Source organism: Myotis lucifugus, unplaced genomic scaffold, assembly GCF_000147115.1.
Source record: "Myotis lucifugus unplaced genomic scaffold, Myoluc2.0 scaffold_320, whole genome shotgun sequence".
NCBI classification, from domain to species: Eukaryota; Metazoa; Chordata; class Mammalia; order Chiroptera; family Vespertilionidae; genus Myotis; species Myotis lucifugus.
The window spans coordinates 668,855-694,171 of record NW_005871368.1 but is presented as its reverse complement, the minus strand read 5'-3'; the positions used below and the strand labels follow the sequence as shown (position 1 = coordinate 694,171).

General features: G+C 41.4%; 1 protein-coding gene across 13 annotated transcripts in view; it reads left to right on the top strand.

Annotated features, from left to right (window-relative positions):
• Positions 1–25,317, top strand: part of DOCK9 (dedicator of cytokinesis 9) — a 154,227-nt gene that overhangs the window by 70,628 nt on the left and 58,282 nt on the right. For 7 of the 13 annotated variants that reach the window (XM_023764193.1, XM_023764191.1, XM_023764192.1 and 4 more), the window contains exons 14-33: positions 429–511; positions 1,136–1,258; positions 4,337–4,416; positions 4,500–4,687; positions 4,823–4,888; positions 6,066–6,158; positions 7,230–7,353; positions 7,695–7,816; positions 8,921–9,007; positions 9,395–9,484; positions 10,763–10,878; positions 11,122–11,191; positions 12,052–12,177; positions 12,757–12,828; positions 19,500–19,646; positions 19,867–19,950; positions 20,583–20,694; positions 21,005–21,046; positions 24,406–24,584; positions 24,794–24,907. In XM_023764193.1, coding sequence (XP_023619961.1) covers positions 429–511; positions 1,136–1,258; positions 4,337–4,416; positions 4,500–4,687; positions 4,823–4,888; positions 6,066–6,158; positions 7,230–7,353; positions 7,695–7,816; positions 8,921–9,007; positions 9,395–9,484; positions 10,763–10,878; positions 11,122–11,191; positions 12,052–12,177; positions 12,757–12,828; positions 19,500–19,646; positions 19,867–19,950; positions 20,583–20,694; positions 21,005–21,046; positions 24,406–24,584; positions 24,794–24,907 — 2,118 coding nt within the window. The remainder of the gene's footprint in view (positions 1–428; positions 512–1,135; positions 1,259–4,336; positions 4,417–4,499; positions 4,688–4,822; positions 4,889–6,065; positions 6,159–7,229; positions 7,354–7,694; positions 7,817–8,920; positions 9,008–9,394; positions 9,485–10,762; positions 10,879–11,121; positions 11,192–12,051; positions 12,178–12,756; positions 12,829–19,499; positions 19,647–19,866; positions 19,951–20,582; positions 20,695–21,004; positions 21,047–24,405; positions 24,585–24,793; positions 24,908–25,317) is intronic. The other 6 variants (XM_023764196.1, XM_014466081.2, XM_023764190.1 and 3 more) reach the window with 1 other exon arrangement.

Sequence of the window (25,317 nt, the reverse complement as noted above, 5' to 3'; positions counted from 1 at the left end):
CTAATGTAAAAAGCCCTTCAACACATCACTCTGAATGGATCAGACTTTGCATTGGTAACAATGCCATATCCCAGTACAAGCAAATTTTGGAAAATAAAGTGTCATCTGCTGTAGCGATGGTGTATAGTTGATTAATAGACCTGCCATGTGTACATAATAAGCTAAAAGCAAATCTGCTTCACTCTGTACTATAGGGTTAATCAGTTAACCCACAAAAAGCCAAAATTAGTTATTAGGAAGTGAAAATAGCAGAATTTTTACTTAGAAAGCAAAAATATAAAAATTAAAACTTTGCCCTAACAATACCTATCATGTTTTAATAATGAATATTTATCCCCAAATTATGGGATTCTGCACAAGCTCTTTAGATGATAATTCTTCTGTCAGTGGGATTCGGCATTTCATGGCTTTATTCTGATGTCTTCAAGGTTGCTCAGAAGGTGCTGAAGAATGCCAAGCAGGCATGCCAAAGACTAGGACAGTACAGGATGCCATTTGCTTGGGCAGCAAGGTAAGGGGAACATCTTTTATATCTTTGATATAGGTGTAGATATATGGAGATAGATAGATAGATAGATAGATAGATAGATGATAGATAGATAGACAGACTGAATTATAGATCGACCAACCTATTCTCTTTATTGCCCAGAGATGAATAGGATTTAAATGTGTAAAGTTGAAAAGTATGTAAGCCCTGTATCTGAATAATCATTTATTAGAGTCACAGAAAGGAAAGATGCTGGTTGGAGGGTAGCTGTGTGGAATTGGCAGGATGAGCAGGAATGTGTGTTGCAGAGATAGTATTCCAGGTTCCAGCCACGTGTCTCCAGCTGGGCATGGGCCACTGCCCGTGTGGTCTGCCGGTCCTCTTTATTTTTCGATCTCTGCTTCTTAAGAACTCGACTGTGTATGTTGTTTCCCAAGCACAGGCCATTTGCTGGAAATGTTTCCTATGTAAATTGAGTTAGTTTTGTTCATCCTCATAAATATCTTCCATGTTTTTAGGTAATGAGATTTCTGTTGGCTACAGCCAATGGAATAATAATTAGTCTTCACATAGAAACCAGAGTTAAAGTCGTAGGTTTATTTTGGTCTTTTGGAAATTCAGTTTGGAAGTGTTGTTTTGCCATTTCAGGACGTTGTTTAGGGATACATCTGGAAACCTTGACAAGAATGCCAGATTCTCTGCTCTCTACAAGCAAGACAGCAATAAGCTCTCCAATGACGACATGCTGAAGTTCCTGGCGGACTTTCGGAAGTGAGTCTCCAGGCCTTGCTTAGTTCCACTTCTGAGAACTGAAGTTGGTGGGGAGGGAGGAAGCAGGAGCAGTCTTTTAAATTGCTCCACTCAAACATCCTAGGGCATGTTGGGTGAGCATGGAACTTAACCTCAAGTCCTTGGGAAGGAAGAGAGGGTTTAAAATTGGAAGAGTAACCTAGTTGATTTGAATTCTGTAAAGGATGTTATTGGTGGTTCTGTTAAGGGTGGGTTGAGGATAGAGATGAACCTGGGGAAGAAGGAGGCGGTTGAGGAACCTTTGTAAGAAGTGGGAGGGGCTTCAGCAAAGCCACTACAAGTGGAAACAGGAAGAATGAAACTAATTCAAGTTATGTCAGAGAGGCCCACTTAATGGGTCTTGGTTTCCTGATTGGACATTAGGGTGGAAAGAGAAAAAAAAATGGTTGGTAGTCTCAGATAAATAAATCCAGGTTTCTGACTTACACAGTGGAGTGCTCCTGGTACTATTAACTGAATGGGTGATTTGGGTAGCGGGGGAGGGAGGATAACTTATATAGTACTTATTGTTTATAATTCTAAATGCTTTATATCTATTAATGAGTGTATTAGTTTCCTATGGCTGCCATAACAAATTACCACAAACTGGGTGACTTAAAACAGTGGAAGTTAGTTCTCACAATTCTGCAGCTGGAGTCCAAAATTAAGGTGTTGGCAGGGCCCACTCCCTCTGAGTTCTCCAGGGGAGGGTCCTTCCTCGCTTCTTCCAGCCTCCTGTAGCCCCAGGCATTCCTTGGTTTGTGGCAGCATAACCCCAAACTCTGCCTCTGTCTTCCTTCACATGACTGTCTTCCTGTGTGTCTGATTAATGTCCTTCCTCTTACAAGAACACGTCATATTGGCTCACCCTAGTGACCTCATCTTCACTTGATTACATCTGCAAATACCCCATTTCCAAATAAGGTCACATTCACAGATACTAGGGTTAAGATTTAAACATATCTTTTTGGGAATACAACTCAGCCCATAGCAATGTGATAAAGAGAGGTTGGGCAATGGTGGAAGTTAATCTGGCTGAGAATCTGAGGAGTTCATTTCTGAACTTAGAAAAACTGATTTCCTTTGCTGGGCATATTTTGGCCTTAAGTTTTTTTGACGGGAGGCAGGATGTGTGAAAAATTATTGATTTGCCTTCCTGACAAAGGAATCTTAAAAGCAGGAGTTAGGAACTTTTAAAAAATGGGGACAAAACCAAATGCTTCATCTGTCGACCAGTGAGCTTTGATGTTTCTTGGTAGTATCTAAACGACATTATTAAACAGGTGGCTTATGAAGAACCACGAAACTGTTCTGTTTTCTAGGAATAAGTCATGTCATGTCAAACTAGTCATTCTAATCACATTTCTGCTTCTCTCTTTAATTGGGCTGCTAAGCTGGTACAACAGGAATGCAAAGCCTTTGACAAGTGTATATCCCAAGATATCCCATGAGCTAGTCAGAGAAGTGTAGTACACTTGAGTAGACAGATGTTCAACTGCTGGAGTAACCACATGCCAAGAAGGGTGATGAATAGGCTAGTGTCAGTCTGGCGATGAGCATCGAGAGGGTTGAGAGGAACCTGTTCATGGCAATATTCTGTGCAGTATCTTCATCAGTGACTTTTATAAGAGACTGTAACATGCTGGTGAAATGTCCTCGCAACACAAAGCCGTTAGAAATATCTTAATACATTTGATGTTAATACCTGGATTTAGGAGGGTTTTGATAAACTAGAAATGCCTCAACATATATAAAGAAATGAAATTTCATCAAGACAAAAATCAAATCCTGTTCTGAGTTCCAAAAACATAATTGTATAAATCCAGAATGGAGAGATGTGGCATGATAGTAAAGCATATGAACAAAGATTTAGGACTTTTAGGTGGTTGTAAATTTCATTTGAATCACTAGGTGTGGCTACCTAAAAGTAATAGCATCAATAGATGAGTGTATTGTTCAAAGCCAGATAGCTATGCCCCTGGCTGGGTTGTTCAGTTGGTTAGAGCGTCATCCGATATGCCAAGTTTGCAGGTTCAATTCCCTGTCAGGGAACATACAAGAATAAACCAATGAGTGCACGAACCAGTGTTTCTCTCCCTCTCTTTCTCTGCTTCTCTCTCTCTCTCTCTCTCTCTCTCTCTCTCTCTCTCTCTCTCTCTCTCAAAATCAATCAATAAAAGATGAAGTAAAAACAGACAGGTATCCTACCCTCACTGCTCAGGCCATTGGGCCTGATCTATGCAGTTCTGGGTGCAACAATATAAATGGGACCTTCTTCGAGGAGAGAAATGGCATTGGAGGAAGATGTAGAAGGGCCGAGAATGGAAGATTTCCGAAGGCTGTTTCTAGATGGTTGAAAGGTGTTCCATAGGGAAGCATAACCAAGCCCCTTGATGAGTGGAAGTTTCAGAGAGGTGCCCTTCCCTTGCTATGCGGAAGAGCAGTCTGAGTGCTGAAAGTTTCTGCCCCTAGGAAGGGTGAAGCAGTGGCAGTGCTTGTCAGGCACATTGTAGAGGAGATTCCTGTAATGGATTGAGTCAGACCAAATACAGACACCATACATTTCATTGAGTACCTGCTTGGTACCCAGTGTTTTGCTAGACACCAGAGACTAAGATGACTTCTGCTTCTGAATTTTCATGATTCTAAATGAGCGAAGAATGTATGGTGAGGTTGGAATGGTTCAGGAAAACTTTAACATTTTGCTGATGTTCTTAACTAGACTTTTGCTGTCCAACTCAGTACCCACTACCACATGTGGCTGTTTAGCACTTGAAAAATAGCAAGTCCAAACTGAAATGAGCTGTAATGGAAATACACATCTGATTTTGAATAATTCAAATAATTATATATTTAAATATAATATTTTGGACATAATGGGTTAAATAAATATATTCTTAAAACTAATTTTACCTGTTACTTTTTAAAATGTGCCTACTAGAAAGTTTAAAACTACTTTTGTGGCTTGCATTATATTTCTCTGGGAAGTGCTCTCTATAATTTAGGTTTTGGAGCTCATCTAACTTATAAGTGTTTGATTTTTCTCTTCTTTGTTTGTAGACCTGAGAAGATGGCTAAGCTCCCAGTGATACTGGGCAATCTAGACATTACAATCGATAATGTTTCCTCAGACTTTCCCAGTAAGTGTAAGTTCTGTGTAATAAACAGACAAAATTTTGTTTGTTTGTTTTTTACTTCAATTTGCTTGTTTTTAATTTTTCAGATTATGTCAATTCATCATACATTCCCACAAAGCAATTTGAAACCTGTACTAAAACTCCAATCATGTTTGAAGTAGAGGAATTTGTGCCCTGCCTAGCAAAATATACTCAGCCGTACACCACCTATAATAACCACCTTTATGTTTATCCCAAGTACTTGAAATATGACAGTCAGAAGTCTTTTGCCAAGGTGAGTATAAAGAATGAGGTTTCATTTTTGGAATTAAATTCTCTTGGGTTTTGGTTTCTCATGTTCTTTTATAAATATTTATATATCCTGGCTTTTTGTCCCCTCCTCCCCTTTTTTTCTTTAAATATGCTGCAGGCCAGAAATATTGCTATTTGCATTGAATTCAAAGATTCAGATGAAGAAGACTCTCAGCCTTTGAAGGTTTGTTTTTTTATATATATTCCCATTTTCCCACTTTAATAATGCAGTTGCGTGATATGGCACAACTAAAGGAGTTTGGACATTTTAATTGACACAAACACACAAATACATGATATCACAACATATAACCACACATGCTGAACCTTACGGAATATGGAATAATTGAGTTCTTATTCCTAATTCACTATTTCTTTTTTGTTATACATTTTAGGGGTGAAGGGTTCTTATGCATGTTCAATTCAGTAAACACATTGTGCACCTGCTATGAGCCAGGCATTGTATGGATGCTAAGAATTATATTAGTAACATTGATAATATAAATAGTATTGATAATAATAATAGATTGACATTTATTAAATGTTTATTATAGTATGATGATAATAATAATAGTATATTATTGATGCTTACTGAGTGCTCATTATATTCCAAGCTCTGCTCTTAGAGCCTTATAGGTACTAAACTCCTGTAATTCTCATAATAGTCTTTTGAGTTGGGTACTATGAATATCTGCATTTTTTAGATGAGGAGATTAATGCACAGAATTTAAATAAATTGCTTAGGGTCATACATTAGGGGAACTGATGTTCAAACCCAGGCAGTCTGACTCCAGAGGCCAAATTCCTTACTGAAACTTTATGAAAATGACTTTGCAAGAGGAGAAGGAGACAAAGTTGCAGAGAACAATGTAGTTTAGTTTTTGCCCTCAAGAAATTTTGTAATCTGGTGGGAAAAGACAGTTATGAGAAAAAAAGCTCCTGGCATACAGAAGGTACTGAAAGGGTTTATTTTACAAAACTGAATAATTAGAACAGAAAAATGCTGAAGGGACACAGAGGAAGGAGTTCCTCATTTCTGGAAGGATGCATGAGAGTTTGCTTGGGGCACATAGAAGGGAAGATCCCTGGGAGAGAGGATGGCATAAGCAGAGGCATGGCAGTGGGAAAGGGAGCCGTGAGCAAGGTCTGGTTCAGAGATAGCTCAGTGGGTGGGAGGGGAGCTGGAGGGTGAGTTGGGCCCAGGACTAAAGGGCTTGTGGGTCTGGAGTCTTCACAGGCAGAAGAAATCCATCAGAGATGGCTAAGCTTTGCTGTGGGAGTGCTCTTTACAACACATCTGAGTTTGATTTCTTACTCTATTAATTGAATGCTGGTGTTTCCCTTGCTAACTCTGATTTCAGTGCATTTACGGCAGGCCTGGTGGGCCCGTGTTCACAAGAAGCGCCTTCGCTGCAGTTTTACACCATCATCAAAACCCAGAATTTTATGATGAGGTAAGATTTTCAAGGGAAAACCCAGTTTAACCCATTTTAAGGAAAACTCAAGTTCTTTGCTTAGTAAAGCAAAATTCAAGGGGAGGTGCATACTATACTGAAATGACAGTGATAGAACTAAATGTTGGATTATCTCTATTTTCCATAATTTTTTCTAATTATAAAAGTAATGTATTTATTGTAAAAAATTAAAACTTGGAAAATGCAGATAATGTAGAAAAAAAAACTTAAAAATCCCTCCTCTATCACTACCACAATTAATAATTCTGATATAGTTTCTTTCAAATTCATACTTAAGTATAGTTACATCTGTTGGACCTTTCTTATTGTTGGGTTTCCTTATGTAAAATTATATGTAGGTCATTAAAACTACTATAGGAATTCTACTGGTAAATGTTCTGCCCTGGTTTTGCACCATGCCTGGCTGGTGTGAAGTTAATGTAGTGGTTTCTCTCATGTGTTTTCCAGTACCTTCTGGAATTTAAATATCGACTCTTCTAGTTTTGGTCAGTCATGTCTTAGTCTGTTTGTGCTGTTATAACGAAATACCACAGACTAACTGGCTTATAAACAGCAAATATTTATAGCTTACAGTTCTGGAGGCTGGGAATCCGAGGTCAGAGTGCCAGCATGGTCAGTGTCGCAGGTTCTCAGGTGTATTCTCGCCTGGTGGAAAGGGCTCAGGAGCTCTGTGGGATCTCTTTTATATGAGAGCATTAATCCTATATATGAGGGCTCCACACTCATGACATCATCAACTCCAAAAGCCCCTATTAATACCATCACCTTTGGGGGTTAGAATTTCAACATGTGAATTTGGGAAGGGGTTGGGGGGGCGGGGAGGGGAGGACACACAAACATTCAGCCCATAACAGTATAACATTGTATCAAGGATCCATTTCTTCCTTAGCACAATTTACAGTCTCAGATTTCTTTAACTACAAATGTGACTATTAGTTTGGAGACCAAATGCACCCTTAGGCATTGGGTGACACGTTGTGTGGCTGCTGTCACCAAGAAATTTTGTTGTTCTGGAATATTAGAAAAGTTGTTGCTTTGTTTTCCTTGCAGGTTAAAATAGAATTGCCCACCCAGCTACACGAAAAGCACCACTTGTTGTTCACATTTTTCCATGTCAGCTGTGATAATTCAAACAAAGGAAGCACAAAGAAGAAGGATGTTGTTGAAACACAAGGTTTGAAATTTCATTATCCCTTTGATTTTTGATAACTTAACATTAGGTTCTTAGATTTTATTTTGATATGAATTTGCATTCTTTTGCAAAGGAGTTTTTAGATGATGTTCGTGAAGGTAGCATGCCTGGTTTGTGTATGTAAGTTTCTATAAAAGGTAATTTTAGAATTCTAATCCCAAACCAGTCAATGTTCTACAGAGATGGTATTCAGGGTCTCTTCAATTTCTTAACCCTGATTGATATTAACAGTTCTTGAAGATCGGGTAATTTAGTAAGATTGGCTTTCTTTCATCAGTTTTCCTACACTTACAGTGAATCTGTTTTGTTCTTTGTTTCAACAGTTGGATATTCCTGGCTTCCTCTTCTGAAAGATGGAAGGGTGGTGACCAATGAGCAGCACGTTCCTGTCTCAGCCAATCTCCCATCTGGCTACCTTGGCTACCAGGAGCTTGGGATGGGCAGGGTATCGGAATTTAAGATTGATTTATCCCATTCCTTCACAAAACATTAAAGATCAGCTAAAGCAACAATGACACAAAAAAAGGACATAGTATTTTTCCCAGTCTTGGCATTTTGGTTTTCGTTATTCATTTTCAAGTAAACTTAGGCCATTGGGAAACAGTGATATTAACAGTGTCACAGTGTAGAATTATAGTTTGGGCATTTTAGTATAAGCCCAGAAGTAGCAATGCCTCAGCAAGGACATGAAGACTTGGAGATACTGGATAAGGAAGAAAATCTCTGCGAACTAGCCATGCTCAAATAAAGATGCATTCTTAGGGTCATGCAAATGGTTAGGAATTATCTTCCAACATAATGTAATAAGTCCAGTAAGCAAATATCTCATCCACATGGTAGCTCGTTCTGATTCATTAATGCCTGAATTGTCTCTGATTCCTCCTATTGGTTTGTTGGTTTTGCATTTTTTTTAAGCTGTCTTAGATTATATAGACTTCAGTTTTATAAGATGCTCAGAAAAGGTTTTTGTTTCCTCTCATTTTGAATGGCTTTTAATGTTTCTCTACATTTTAAATAGAGCCAAATGTGGGCCCATATTATGAGCAGATAGTTAAAATATTCCAAAATAAGGTTAAATCATGTAACATTCAGTTATAGTTCCTAATCTGAACATGAGAAAAATGAAGGTTTCTGAAACTAAAAATAGGCACAAACAGATATTGATCCTTTGACTGTGCCAGGAGTACTTCCTGTCCTCTCCGCTGTATCTGGTACCTTGTGCCATCACTTTCAGAGCCCTGAGCTCGAGTTTGGTTAAGTCATTGGTGGAATAGGATTCTTTCCTTCTCAAATGGACAGTAATCCTTATAGCTGCAGCTCAACAGGAAAGATAACTTATAAAATCCAGGAAGAAGAACATTGTACTTGGGGAAAGAAAGCAGGCAGGAATTAGTGTTGGTTTCATCCTGTTGTTAGCCAGGCATAGGCATGACCATCAAGTCACCAGAGCTGTTGGGGCTTCCGCACCTCATCAGGATCCTTATTCAGGATGGTGATTGAAGCCAAGATCACTCATCTGTTGGGATATCCCCCCCCCCATATTTTTCAGCATTGTGGTCCAGAAATTAAATGGGTCGATGGAAGCAAGCCGCTGCTGAAAGTTTCAACTCATCTGGTTTCTACGGTGTATACTCAGGTATGCACTAGTCCGTTAAAATTAGCAATGATTGCCCTGTGAATGAGTTGGTATAATTTTTTTGCAAAACAAAAGTCTAATTGACATGTTCTATGGATATATTTTTACTCTGTAAGTCCTCTTTTGAAGAAAGGAAGTACAGATAAGGTGCTCATTGATACTGAAATAAATGAAGAGTACAAGTAACATTTTTTAACAGTTTTTCTCTTTTGTTGGAGGATCTTTGGAAGCATTTTTTAAAATTTGTTTTCATTTTTATCTCTTTGATACTTGCATTTTTATATGATCAGTTTTCAAAGTCTAAATGAAACATGCATGCTGTAAGAAGCAAATACTTCTATTTCTATAGCAGATATGCTAAATTAACTTTTTTTTTCCCCTTCCCAGGATCAGCATTTGCATAATTTTTTCCAGTACTGTCAGAAAACTGAATCTGGAGCCCAAGCCCTAGGGAATGAACTTGTGAAGTACCTTAAGGTATCAGATGGCTTTCTTAGTGACCCTTTTTTAATGAGTTTGGAGTTGATTGGGTTTTCTCTTTGGTGGTGCTCTTAGCTAGGTACTCTCGCACCATCAGCTTCTGTATGGTTTGAGATAGTGCTAAGAAGCGCACTCAGAAATAGTGCTCCTCCTACCTTCGTCCTAGTCCCACGCATACTTTTCTCCGGCCAGACCTAAAACACACTGTTCCCTGCATAGGAAACCCCTCACTTACAGAGGCTGCTCGTGTTGAGTACTCCCTGGGCTCACAGCACAGAATCAGGCACGTAGAAGCAGTGACTGTAGTCTTACCATTAAGGAACTTCTGGTTCATTGTAGGAGATAACACAAGCTTCGAGAATACCTAGCAGGTGGGTTCAACACAAAACAAAACAGATAATCCATGCCAGCAACCCCAGCCTTGTGCAGGGCCAGGGACCCTCCTAGAGTCCTTGCACATGGGAGCAAGCAGGGCTTCTCTAAGGGAGTTACATCCAGAACATGATTCTAGGGGAACATTTTTAAAAGGAAAGTAACTAAAAGGGCATTCTAGGCATGGGGACAAAATGTAAGAAAGGTGAGAACTGCAGAAGTTGGTTTGATTTAAGCAAAGGAATTGGACTGGGTAATCCTGAAATCACTGCTGTGCCCAATCACCTTTGGGCTGCCTCAGAGAGAGCCAGGTGACTTTGTATAGGTTTCCTATTGGTTCTGTAAGAAAGTACCACAAACTTGGTGGCCTAGAATAACAAAAATTTATTATCTTACACTTCTGTGGGTCAGAAGTCTGGTATGAGCCTCACTGGGCTGAAACCAAGGTGTTATTAATAGTGAGTTTCCTTTCTGGAAACTAGGGGTGAATCTGGGTTCTTATCCTAAATGCTGCCTTCATTCCTTGGCTTGTGGCCACTTCGTCCATCTCAAAGCCAACAGGTTGCACCACTGACCATTCTTCCTTAGGCACATCTCCCCCGACTCTCCTCTTTTGCCTCCCTCTTCCACTTTTAAGGACCTCTGTGGTTACATCAGGCCCACCTGACTAAATCCAGGAGCGTCCCCCTATCTTAAGGCCGGCTGGTTAGCATTCTTAATTCCCTTTGCCATGTAACATGTTCACAGACATGGACTTCTTTGTCCCTTATCCCGCCTGCTACCGCCTCCCTTTTGCTTTAGATGTACTTCTTCCATCCTTACTTGAAACTGAGTGAAAGTTGCTCAGTGAAAGTTGGTTTAATGTCAAAGGATAACTTGGACTTTGGTATTCCATGCCTGTAGAGCCTGCACGCAATGGAAGGCCACGTGATGATCGCCTTCTTGCCCACCATCCTAAACCAGCTGTTCCGTGTCCTCACCAGAGCAACTCATGAGGAAGTCGCCGTCAACGTGACACGGTGAGAGAGGTGTACGGTGGATACTCTCCTTCCCCTTCGGTCTATCCACATCTGGAGCATAATCATACATATCCGGATGCTAGTGTGTGTTAAACATTATATTTAAGGCATATGTAGAGATCTCATCTAATTCTTTGTTTCCTGTGGTGCCAATAGCATCATCATTGTTCTACTGTGATAATAATGAAATGTTTTCATTTTCACATTACTATTCATTGCTTTATTCATTCCTATGGTGTGTAGGGTCATTATTCATGTGGTTGCCCAGTGCCATGAGGAAGAATTGGAGAGCCACTTGAGGTCATATGTTAAGGTATGTAAAATAAACTGTCCCAATCATTTAAATCTGTGGCTCTCCAATTTTCCTTCTAAGAACTTATTTTTAAAAAATCTAGTAATTTGGGGGTATATTTTGGGATGAAACTTAATACCTCTGCTTTCTCTTCTGTATCACATAGCCAGTGCTCCCACCTAGATGAGGGGAAGTCCAAAGAGGGCAGCCTTTCATTTATTTACTTAGTGTCATTTTGTCAACTACATTTCTTCTTTTATGGGTGCTGCACATGATGTGGAAGTTTAAGGAAGAGTATTAACTCACTCTTAGCTAGGCCTCTGGCATGGCTTCTTGTCTTCATTTTTCTTTTTTCCACCTAAAATTCCCAGGAACACTGCTTCTCCCAAGATAGGAAGGTTAGCTCTGGCCTCCATCTACATGCTGGGATAAATATCAACAAGGTCTTCATTTATGGACAATATGCAGTAAACATGGTGGCTGCGATTGTTCTAAACAGTTGCACACGTTCCATTTAATCTTTGACAGTATGAATTTTAGCTATGTGTTCGTTTAAAAAGTGAAGTTCGGGTTGTTCAGGGACTCAGTTCCCCAGGGTCATGTGACACGTTTCCTGAAGTCCTTGGGAGGTGGAGCTGTGGGCTGGAGGACCACTGACCTGAGTCAGGTGATTCACATATTTAGGTGGGTCCCCGAAGACATCCTGAGCTCCCTCTTCCTGTCACATGACAACGACCCTTCCCACCTTCCGTTTCCACACCTTCCTCTCCCACCCATGCGATTGTACCTGGGTCCCTGATCCTCCTCCTCTGGAGCCTCTTCAGCTTTCAGCTCAGCTTGGAGAACCAGTGCATTAAAGCATCTTTCCCTTTTCTTCAAAGTACGCGTACAAGGCTGAGCCGTATATCGCCGCCGAATATAAGACAGTGCATGAAGAACTGGCCAAATCCATGACCGCAATTCTCAAGCCTTCTGCCGATTTTCTCACCAGCAACAAACTACTTAAGGTATGGTGGGAGGCCAGTGTGACTCTGCAGTATGGAAACTGATGAAGGAAACTTCAGACTCCTCAGCTAGATCAATTCACCCTTTTTGTGTGCTTTTAGAGATGATCATCACCTAAAAAGCAGTAACAGAGTTAGTTCTTCAGTACCTACATTACCCCTTGTACCGGTGCTCCTATTAAAGCTGCAAATTATTATTATACTCAGAGCTTCATGGCCTCTTAGGTATTAGTAAGTCATATTTGAATAATTGGAGGACCGTGAGTTAGAAATTTTACAGGCAAGTGTCAGCAGGCGAGACTCAGGCAAGAGGAAAGGTTGCGTATGTAATCGAGCGGTGCCTCTTTGTGGGTTGCTGAGCTTATGTACTCTGTTCCCTGGCGGGATGGAGTCACTTATTGTCAGACATGTGAAAGCAGGAGAACACCTGCAGAACCTCTGGTCCGGTAATAATTTGCCAAGAGGTTCAGCCGTGGTTTTTTGGTCACATTTGATTTATGTCAGTGACTTTGCCAGCCTAAGAGAATGAACGTCTCTTCCAACTGGTTGTTTTGCTTACTGGAATCCTCTTTTTTCTTTCAGTACTCATGGTTTTTCTTTGATGTTTTGATAAAATCCATGGCTCAGCACTTGATCGAGAACTCCAAGGTTAAGGTATGTCGCTCCATCGTGCGGTGGTTCTTAGGGAAAAGCATCTTTCATTGTGTTTGTGGCTAACATTTATTAAACTTCCTGTGTGCTGCTTACAGTACTGCTTTAATTACTTTCCAGCGATAAAGCATTTTAGCTTTATTACAATCCTAATGTGGGTGAGGGGAGTATTAGTCTTACCCCTCATTTTACAGATGGAGAAACTGAGGCCTGGATGCTTGCACTACCTGCCCAAGGCTATGCTGCTGGTGAATGGAGGGAGCCAGGTTTTGAGATCACTCTGGCTCATGCCCATACTCCTCAAGCACTGTTATTAAATCCAAAGAAAAAATGTGTCCTTTCCTTTGACTAGCTTAGAAATCTCCCAGTTTGTTGAAATGGGAATAGGAATAGTAGTTTAAGCATTCATTTAAAATGCATTTACCTGGTGTTTCTTAAGTGTCTTGAACATCTTAGACATTTTTCTCAGGGATTTAGAAGCATGTCTGATGCTACTTCACGTCCTCTGTAGCCAATGAATGGACTCAGATAACATAGTCTCCCCCAGGCCTACCTCTCCGAGGTGCTGTGTGTGTGCCTGTAAGACTCTCTGGGTCTCCGTGCTGTCCCAGGCTCACCTCTGGACTGTTGCCTGTCGAGGTATGACTGGTTGCTGCCTGTGTGAGCACAGACTAATTTTTATAAAGTCCTAAGGCAGTAAGCACCAGTGGCATGCTGCAGAGCTCCTGAAATGCACAGTCCTGCAGTTGCTGTTGTGACTGTGAGTTCTTGCCACATCGTCTCGTACAGAAGTGGGAGCTGGAGAGGTCTGGGTGAGAGCCCAAGGTGCTTATGCAGGGAGCAGCCATTGTGGTGCCAGGAAGTCTCTCTAAATGAATGTGGGGAGGAGGGCGGAGTCCCAGGCAGGGAGGGTCAGGATCTGGGCCATCTGGACTCCAGGAGGAAGCCTTGGGAAAGGCTGGTGGGTTTTGTCAGGCAGAAGGTTGGTGGTTCAGACCCTAAAGCTGTAGTTTCCTCTAGTAGTGCCGGCGCGGGTGCCTGACCAGATGGTTTCCTTTTAAATCCAGCTTTAGCACACAGGGAGATGCCAGATGGAGGTGGGCCCTGCCTTCCACCGAGTAACGCACCATCCGAGTCATGCCAGGACAGCCTGCCAAGGAAAAACTCCAGCAGACTGTCTACTTGGCAGTGTGCTGCTAGTATACGTGCTTATATATGTGTGCATACACCCATGTGCACGCACACACACGTAGGCAGGTTATTTGGATATATTACCTTTCTCTTAAAAATGTCGTTAAATAAATAAATAAATAAAAATAAAAATGTTGTCATATGCAGGATGGGCTTTAGGCCTTAATTTTAGTTTGCTCGAGCTGCCATTATAACTACCACAGCCTGGGCAGCTTAAACGATAGAAATTTATTTTCTCACAATTCTGGAGGCTGAAAGTTCGAGATCAAGATGTCTGTAGGTTTGGTTTCTTCTGAGTCCTCTCTTTTTGGCTTGTGGATGGCTTCCTGCTATAGTCTTTATACTATCCTTCTTCTGTGTTCTAATCTGCTCCTTTCTTATAAGGACACCAGCTCTGTTAGATCAAGGCCACTGAATGACCTTGCTTTAACTTAATTACCTCTTTCAAGACTCTGTCTCCAAATTCCGTCGTATTCTGAGGTGCAGGACATGAACATATGAGTTTTCAGGGAACACAGTTCAGTCCATAACAAGGTCCCACTGGATATTTTATTATTTTTTGCTCTAAATCAATATAATCACTTCAGAAAGATTGATGACTTGCTTATGTTTAAAAATATAACTAATTTGTTATATTTTGAGCCCTTTATTATATGCAGACTCAAGGGTTACGAAGTTAAATGTAGTGTGGTTTGTGCCCTCACGAATTTAGGTGGGAAAGTGTACAACTAGACCATGGCAGCGATGGTCAGGGAGGTAATGAACAGTTTGAAAATACTCACAAGAAGTATATTTAAAATCAAGTGTCCATGATCTCTTTCTGAGACATGTGATAGGTTAATAAAGAAACTCAATTGTATGTGCTCTTTACTCCAGAGGCCAAATTAAACCATGGACCTTTAGGGATGGTAGAGACCTGAGAGCTCCCTTCTGGTCCAGCTTCTCCCTTATGTCACAGCGGGTGAGATGGAAGTACAGACCCATGAAGTAACCTGCCCAGGGCTACCCATCTGAGCAGAGCCAAGACCTGACTTATGCTGGAGTCAGAATCAGTCTTTCCCAGATGCTCCGCCATGTCCTGCCTCTTAACCTAGTTCTCCGGGGCCCCTGGGATGTCGTTTGTTTTTGGAACTCTGTGGAACAAACCTCTCAAAGGCCACCAGGCACACGCTTTTCCGGAAGTTAATTGCGTCTTGGTCCTAAAACAATATTCAGAGAGTTTTTGGAAGTAGCTTATTTTAAAATTGTTATCCAGCTTAAAAAATAAACACTAGCATCCAAAAGGAGAAAACTTAACTATAACATAATTTACTATAAAAAGAGTCCCAAATGCCTGCTTACCACCTGGGAGAGCTGAACATTTTCGCTCTGGAAGGCTCCCCTCTGACCTTCTCTTCTGTGTCACCCGGAAACCACTACACTTTTTCCCTAAGTCACACATTGTTGATCTAGAAACTTTTCTCTCATTTTTTGAAGCCTTCATTCAGTTTGCCTTATATTTTAGGATAATGAGTTTTATGTGTTTGGATTAGTTACTTTTACGTTTGTCTTATACTTACATCTTAAGAATTGTTTATCCGAGTCCCTGGTCCCAGTGTTCTGAATTTGAGGAACAAGTTCATGACCACCATTCCTGTACCACTGATGATTTCCAAAATCATGATCAAATCCCCTCAGAGTTTTTCTATTTTTGACTGAAGATTATTAATATCATCCAATGTGTTTATAACTCTAAGCTGATTTCCTTCCTCATTGGCAAGTTTTTCTTCCAATGTCATGACCAGGCACACGCCTGGGCCATGATCCGTGTCAGAGCCAGATCATGCTTTTGGTGTTGAAAGTACCTGGCATCGATCGGCCTTTGGGGACAGGGTGTATGTTAGCCGAGGCCTTCAGTGCTCACTCCCTGTGTCGGTGGGGTTGTGCACATTTTTGTGGAGGGAGAAGTTTGCACGCTGCTCTGCCTGCTTCTGATGCCACAGTCTTTCTGAAGATGGAGGTGGCCACATGTGCCCACCCTCCCACCCCCAGCCAATCAACTACTCTTTGTTACATTTGCTGAGGAAGGCTGTGGATCACAGCCTGTCTTTGAACAAGCATCTAAAGTAAGCAATTTCTTTGCTAGACTCGAGTATTTCGTAGGTGGCATGTGCTTGGAATTTTAATAAGTGGCTTTGAATAGACCTCTGAGACCCACTAAGTTTGTAACCCCCAACCCCACTGTGCCTCAATGGGCAACATATTTTAGGTAGGTTTTTTCCCCCTATCATTTATATTTAGCAACTATAATTTCAGCAGACTCATTTTGCATTTCCTTTCCTCCCACATCGAATCCAGCAAATTGCTGGCATTCCACAGGTGTACTTGGAAAACCTGGCATAGGATAGGATGACTATATGCCGTTAAGTGTTACTTATTTAACCTTCAACCATTTTCAGGCTTAATTGAGCAAGGCAAGAGCTTTCATTTGAAAAGTGGAAGGAGGACGGTATGGTTCATGTTCTAAATGGACTGTTTGGACTTCCCCTAAACCATCTTTGTTAACCCTGTACCCAGGCGATGGCAGGATGTTTATATCCGTGCTTTCATCCATGAATAAATGCTCTGAACAGGTGTTTGCTCTGTGCAGAGCATTGAGCAGAAATGCACGTGGAGTAGAGGACACATCCTCAGCCTTGAAGCTGACATTGCCCTTGGAGAATGAAGACATTCAGCTTGGAACAGTCGGAGGAGAGTGCAGGAAGGTGTATGTGTGAGCTCCAGAATGACAGGAGATGAATGTGGAGACAGAGAGGGAACCTTACCTGGGTCTAGAAAGGCCAGCGTTAGAGAGAAGAGCACGAGCAGAAGCACAGGGTAGAGCTCATGCCCAGGAAAGGCCTCTGTGGCGGAGCTCAGGCTGAGAGTAGAGGGAAAGAGTGAAAAACAAGATCCACTCAGAAACAACAGTGAGGTTATGAGGGGCTTTGAGGCCAGGCAGCCGATGATTTGGTAAAGCCCATAGAGAGGTAGGTAGGTTCTTGAGCAGAAATGACAAGACGAAAGAGCGTATAAATGTCAGCAGAGAGGCTTGGAAACTTTTATATCAATGAGTGTATCGTCCCCCTGGAGTTTAGCCTGTGGAGCAGATGAACATACCTGTCCTGTTAGCTCTCTAACTCAATAATATGAAATGACATTTTAGGGTGATGCTGATGAAGATCCAGCATTGGAGGGACTGAGGTGGGACTGAGGATAAGGATGGAAAGCATTATAAATAAATAAGAGAGAATATTAAATCAACTAATTATTGGATCCAGCAATTCTACTTATAAGTATTTAGTGAAAAGAAATAAAAACATTCACAGAGGCTCTGGCTAGGTAGCTCAGTTGATTAAAGCATTGTCCCCATAGGCCAGTGATGGCGAACCTTTTGAGCTCGGCGTGTCAGCATTTTGAAAAACCCTAACTTAACTCTGGTGCCGTGTCACATATAGAAATTTTTTGATATTTGCAACCATAGTAAAACAAAGACTTATATTTTTGATATTTATTTTATATATTTAAATGCCATTTGACAAAGAAAAATCAACCAAAAAAATGAGTTCGCGTGTCATAGGTTCGCCATCACTGCCATAGGCCAAGGTTGCAGGTTCAATCTCTGGTCAGGGCACACACAAGGATCAACCAATGAATGCATAAATATATGGAATAACAAATTGATGTTTCTCTCCCCCCTTCTCTCTCTAAAAATAAATAAATAAAATTTAAAAAACATATTCACAGAGAGACCTGCATGTAAATGTTCATAGCAACTTTACTCATAATAGCCAAAAACTGGAAACAACCAAATGTCCATTAACTGGTGAATGGATAAACAAATAGTGGTAACTCCATACAATGGACTACTACCTAGTAATAAGAAAGAACAAACTACGAATTCTTGCAACAACATGGATGGATCTCAAGGGCATTATGTTAAGTGCAGGAGGTCACTGTGATGATCATGCAGACTTCACGCAGTGTGAATGAGCCCATTCTATGACATTCTAGGAAAAGAAAAACTACAGGGATAGAAAAGAGGGCAGTGGTCTCCAGGGGCTGAGGTGGAGGGAAGGGATTCAGAGGGACACGAGGAACTTTTATGGTGAAAGAAATGGTTGTGGTGATAGTTACATAACTGTATACATTGGTCAAGACTTAGCAAACTGTATACCTTAAAACGGTGAATTTTAGTATATGTAAATTAAACCTTACTAAGCCTGATTTTAGACAGAACATAGTAAAGTCGGGTTTTTTCGGGGGGGTGGGTGGGGGGCACTTAGATATTACGTTTGAGAGCATAGAAGAATGGAGCTTTTGAGAGATAATTAGGACATGGTTTACCAGGAAAGACAGGACATGATGAGTTATGCTTGGGATATCTTAAGCTTCAGGGCCGAGGGTTCAGCCACGTGACAGAGATCTAAAATAACAGTAACCTAAGAAAAAAGTTTATTTCTTCCACATGAAAGTCCAAGCTAGTTATAGGGGTTCTGTTCCACAAAGTTTATCAGAGTTTCCCACAGTCTAGATTTGGCTGATGGTAATGTCACAGTTTTCTGTGACATGGTTCTGTATCCCCTCTTTCCTGTGAACTTGTAGTGATATCTAGAGGCTCAGCCCCATGCAGGTTTGATTTGCTTTTTGCCAAGGATGCTTCGTGCACTACTGCACCACACCAGGCGGCATACAATATCCGGTTGTCCCACTTTTAGTTAGGACAGTATTGACTAATACAGCGACTTTTCAGCATGCAATACCTGACTGTTTCCTTATGGTTGATCTGGATTTGAATCTTTGTTAGGTGATAGGTGTGTGACTGAGGACACATTTGCTTAACCTGACCCTCTGTGAACTGAGGTTTAAACTCATAAGGGATCTTATAATAATTCAATGAAAAGTACATGAAAATGTCTAGTGCAGTTCCTGACATGTCAAAGATCTACAGCAAGTGGTAGCTAATTGTTGAATGGTCTGATTGTGATTTCTTAGGTAAGCATTCCCGGTAGGGAAAAATTAGAATTTAAAATTAATTCGAAGAGGACTGCTTCCAAGCAGTTTCAACTGGTCTTGGCAGCTTGAATACTTGAAGCTTAAACCTAATGCGTGCGGTGTTTTCTGAAGGGCTCCCTGAGAGGTACAGGCTAGAACCACCAGAAGTACTGGGTAAAAGCGCAGCTCCTGATCAGCGTCTGACTGCAGGCACATCTCCACATTTCTGTCAGCATCTCCAGGCAGGTCTTTATCTCGCCCAAGTCTGAAACCTCAGGTCTAATCCACCGAACCTCTTTGGAGGATTAGAATACTTGTACAGTGCCTTGAGAGAAGAAAGAATAACTCATCTAATTCCAGATAAATAAGATTAGAATGCTGGGTTATTTAAATGGACTCACAGATGAGATATTTCCCCCAAAGGGTTGCAACTTAAAAACTAATAAATGTTCGCTCTCAATTCTTTCCAGGTATTACGAAACCAGAGATTTCCTGCGTCCTATCATCATGCAGTGGAAACGGTTGTGAATATGCTGATGCCACACATCACTCAGAAATTTCGAGATAACCCAGAGGCATCTAAGAATGCGAATCATAGCCTTGCTGTCTTCATCAAGGTGGGGAGCGCCAGGCGAGAGGGCGTCTGCCAAGTGACTGAAATGTCCTTTCTAGAGGAATAACTAGTATGTAGTAGTTCACAGTTAGTTGCTCAGTCAGCATCAATGGCATGTTTGTATGCTGAAGGACAGACTTATTAACAGTAAAGACAGGTTAGAACCCAACTTTCCAAAAAGTTTGGGCCTAGATACTTGACATTATGGGTTGTTTTGTCCACAGAGATGTTTCACCTTCATGGACCGGGGCTTCGTCTTCAAGCAGATCAACAACTACACCAGCTGCTTTGCTCCTGGAGACCCGAAGGTAGTGTGTGTGTCACACCCTGTTCTTTTTTTCTCGCTGACTCACTTCCAGAAACTCACCTGTTTCTCTTGGTTCACATCAGAATTTTCTTTCAGTCCCAGAGGCACGACTCACTCCCCTCTTGAAGATACTAAATAGCACTCATTCGCATTAATGTGTGAGATGTTAGGGACACAGGAACTCCAAATGTGAAATAAACATATCTATTTGATTTTCTCATAAACACGTGAAATGACTTCACTGCAAAACTGAAAGTATGCGTGTTGGGAGTCACAGTTTATTCAGCAAGGTAATAGAAGTGACCGAGGCCTTTTCTCTCACTCAGCTTTTTGATTGTATTCAGTCTGTGTCTATAACTGTAAGCTGCCTGGAATCCTTTATTGAAGTAGGAGGAGCATAAATCATAAATGCCCTAAAAGTCAGTGGAGAACATCATTTAATGAAATGTGTTCTCAATTTTCAAACAAATCCCTGCAGTCATTCTGAAATCTAAAATAGCACAGCGCTTGCTGTTCCAAGAAGGTCAAGAAGCTAAAGACTGGGTCTGTTATTTCTTACGGGCCTTTTAGGATGCTGGATAAAGTATCCAGTGAGGTATTTAACTTAGGACTAAACATATTTTTTCCCTGCAGACCCTCTTTGAATACAAGTTTGAATTTCTCCGTGTGGTGTGCAATCATGAACACTATATCCCATTGAATTTACCAATGCCCTTTGGAAAAGGCAGAATTCAAAGATACCAAGGTAATCTTACCTTTATATTTATTTACTTAGCTTTTTCACTATTAGAGTCATTTATTTTTAATACGATGAGAGAACTGAATCCAACATGACATTAGAATTTTTAAAAAAAATTTTTCTAGTGAAATTTCCATTTTAAAATATTGATAAAATGTTCTATGGGAACTTACTTTTCCGGAAACTTACCAGACTATATCATGTTAGTGTAACTCTTTTTCATTGAAACATTCCTTTGCTTAAACACTAGAAATCCATTTTACTTACTGTAGTTTATTTTTATTTGTTTCACTTTTCCTTTTTTCTCATGAATTAGCTTTTCTTTCACCAGCTGTGGAGTCAAATGACACTCCTGTAGGTAGGTGTGGGGTGTGACGCTTGCTGTCTTGCATTTTCCTCCTTTAATAGATAAAGAATGCAAGTGATTGCTGAAATGCTTGCACATGCTATTCATCCAGGCATTTCTCATATACTTCGGTCAGTTCTTAACTCATGATAAACCAGTGAATGTCTTCTCACTGTTGCTGAGACGTTGCTGTAACATCCCAGGGAGGCATCTTGCTTTTTGCTCCTGGGTAAAACAAAGAGCCTGCTCACTCCAAAAGTGTATGACTCCACCATTTTCACAGACCTTGTCCATCGTGGTGGCAGTAGCCGAAGTCACAAGCCACATGGCTTTCCACATGCTGTTACGTTTGCATGTTGGGTCTGTACTCATTGTCCTGTATCCTCTTTCAGTTCAGCTCACGTTGATTTCTTTATCTTCACTGAATAAATCAATGAAGCCTGCCAGGTCTGTCGGGTGATCTTTACTAGGTTCAGTGCCTGTATGTGTTCAGGATTATTTATGCTGAAGGAAAGAAGAAAGTGGAAGGATGCCATCAAACTATTAATAACACCTAAATCAACCGACTCTGAAATTCAGAGAGAAATACACAAAGGCATTCATTCAGAGACATAAATACCTTCCCCCCAAACAGACTCAGACTGATTTTGAAGGAATGAGAAGAGGGATTGTGGCCCTAGAGTTGGCCATTCAGGGGTTCACCAAATATTTATCCAGCACCAACTATGTTTAGCCTCAGGATACAGTTGTGGACAAGTATCCATGTACAAATGTCTGAACCTGTGAAGATGTTTTGTAAGATTTTATTTGAGCCAAACTGATGACAATTGCCAAGAAGCAAGACCTCAAACACTTCTTGGAATGGCAGTCAGCAGCTTCCTTTATGCATTTTGAATTATTAAGAAGGGAACCTAAGGAAGATTCCCTGAAGGTGGGAGAAAGCAAGGTGGGAATGAGATTATAGGATAATTAACAAGAATATGTGCTTTTTTTGAGGGTAGTTACTCTTATTTTGAAGGAATGTAATCTAGATGCACAAAAACAATAGGTCTTGCTTAAGACAAAAATAAACCTTTTACTCAAATAGTGATATGCCTGGGGCATCACTACCCACCATGGCCTGGGAATTTGTGATCAGATCACCCTGTGAAGTTACTTCCCTAGGACCCCTTTTTCATCCACACAAGGATGATAATCCCTGGCTGTTTTACCTAAGGGAGATTTATATATAGAATGGTAGAGAGTGATAATTGCTAAGAGAGAAAAACAAAGCAAGAAAAGGGGTTGTGAAACGGGGTGACATTTGAGATAGGGTGACCAGGAAATGGTAATCTGATGAAAGTGAGGGGCCCGTGCATACACCTGGGGAAAACATTCTGGGCCGAGGTAGCAGCCGGTTACTCAGCATCCCCTGATCCCACCCTGCCAGCTGTCTGGTCTCGCTTCCCACTAGTCCCTTATTTCAGACACACTTGCTACACCCAGCTCCTCAACTGTGACACGCCTACCCCCAACACCCCCTCCACCTCAAATAGCCACCTCCCTGGGGGAGTCCTCATCGGCCTCCCCAGCCAGTCACTCAGCACCTCCTTCATGGTGCCTGACAGGTCCCCTCCTCACCCTCTCCCAGCACCCAACTGGAATTAACTGTTCTCCATCCTGCACTTCAAGCCTCGTCACACCCTCCCTCACCTCACAGTCTGTTGCCAGCCCCCCCGGACTTGGGGACCGTGACTGTCTTTTCCTTTCCCCTGTCAGGGCAGCTCTTCAGACCCAATGGTTGGGCAGGGACCGTGTGCTGATGCCTGCCTTCCGCTCTGGCCCAGCAGGTCCAATTGCTTATCCTGCAGAACTGAGCAAAGTGGAAACCCTTCAGGTGCCCAGCAGATTGGCACAAACTCACAGTGGAGTGCTGGGTATTTGGTGACAAGAGCGACTGCCCAGGAAGATAGGTGTGGGTCACCTATAGGTAGTTCACCTTACATTGACAGGAATGAGTGTTTTTTATCTCTCCCCTTCCTCTCTACCTTTTCACTGACACACACACACACACACACACACACACACACACACACACACAGTTAACCCATAGGTTTCTTCTAAGGCAGGGGTGGGCAAACTTTTTGACTCGAGGGCCACAATGGGTTCTTAAACTGGACCGGAGGGCCGGAACAAAAGCATGGATGGAGTGTTTGTGTGAACTAATATAAATTCAAAGTAAACATCATTACATAAAAGGGTACGGTCTTTTTTTTTTTTTTTTTAGTTTTATTCATTTCAAACGGGCCGGATCCGGCCCGCGGGCCGTAGTTTGTCCACGGCTGTTCTAAGGGGTTTTGTGAATTTAAGCTGTGAACTATCATTTGGATATATGGGGCTTAATGTAAAGAGTGGACATGTTTATTCTGAAAAGACAAATAATCTTTGTCTTGCTTCTGCTAAAGGGTTTCATAGGGCTTGGGTTAGTATTTTGGATAGGTTTAGGAGTAACTCATATGAAACTAAAGTCAAAGGAGGGGTCAATAGATTTTCCTCTGATAATAGATTAAGGATGAGAATTAAAATCTTGCTGCAGCTTACTGAAAAGGTGTGTTTCAGCTTCTGAGTGATGCTTGGCTGCTTTTATTTGCCCTGTCTGAGGAGATTTCACATTTGCTTCTATCTCTTTTCCAGACGAGCTTTTAGTGTTGTCATTTAGCCTGCTGATGATTTATGAGTCTGGGTTGGTGTTTTGTCCCTTTTGTTTTAGTTTATTCACCTTTAGAGGTGCAGAAGTATTAAGAGTATATTTTTTAAATTCTGCATTAAATAAGTTCTTCATTTAGTGATAGCAGAATACATAGGTTATATGCTAACTTGTTCATTTTAAACACATTGGATTTTAATGGGCATACGTAGGCATTAATGACTAGGAAATGGGTAAGTAAACTCATTTAGTAAAGAACACTTAAATAAACCATGTACATTTATTTTCTTTAATTACATATTTGTTATCCATAGACCACTCTCGTATAAGACTGTCATTAGCACGATAACTTTTTTAACTTCATGTCAATAACAATATTACATTTGTATCATAATATATGTTGTTCTATATTATAAAAATTGGCACTAAAACTATTCACTTACTGAATTATATAGGTGTAATATGCTTGAAAATAAAAATCCAGTGCAATTATCTGTATTTAAATTTTGTTTTCATATAAGAGCCCTGGGTGTTAGGAAGTAGAGCAGTGTTTTAGATAATCAAGCTTTTCCCATTGGAAGCCACACCCAGAGTGGGCTGAATGTAGAGGGTGGGGTTTGGTTTTTATTTTATTCAAAGAGCGGCAGATTCTGGCTAACTAAAGCAGTGTCTGTCCTCATTTCAGATCTCCAGCTCGACTACTCGTTAACCGATGAGTTCTGCAGAAACCACTTCTTGGTGGGCCTGCTACTGAGGGAGGTGGGGACCGCCCTCCAGGAGTTCCGGGAGGTCCGGCTCATCGCCATCAGCGTGCTCAAGAACCTGCTGATAAAGCATTCGTTTGATGACAGATACGCTTCCAGGGTGAGGGGTCCCCGATGGAAGAAAACATGAATTGATAAATGGCCTTTATTTTAAGTACTATAAAGAAAGTAGCCAATTATAAAATTCATGCAACAGCATTAAGACTTTTCCCTGTTTGTGCAGTAAAATCTCATGGTGGTCTTTACAGGAAGGCGGCTAGTGCCGGCTCAGACCTTGGGGTAAACATGTGCTGTGTGTCTTTGTTTCAGAGCCATCAAGCACGGATAGCCACGCTCTACCTGCCCCTGTTTGGTCTGCTGATTGAAAATGTCCAGCGGATCAACGTGAGAGAGGTGTCGCCCTTCCCCGTGAACCCCGGCAGTGTACGTGAGCATATGCACATATGCACAGCCCGAGCCTGTTTCCTATGGCTGCCCTGACACAGTGCCACCGACTGGGTGGCCCAAAGCAACAGAAATTTACTCTCTCACAGTCAGGAGGCCATACATCCAAAATCACGGTGTCAGCAGGGTGGGTTCCTCTGGAGGCTCCGGGTGGAGAGTCTGAGCCCTGCCTCTCTCCTAGCGTCTGGTGGTTCCTGAAATCCCGTGGCCTTTGGCTGGTGGCCGCATCATTCTGGCCTTAATCCATCTTTGCGTGGCCTCCTCCCTGGTGTGTCGGTGTCTCTGGTGCCTGGTGTCCTCTCCTTTTCTTATAAGGACACCAGTGATGGATTGTATTTAGGGACCTCGTCTCGCCTTAAATCTTAATACATTTCCACATAAGATCACAT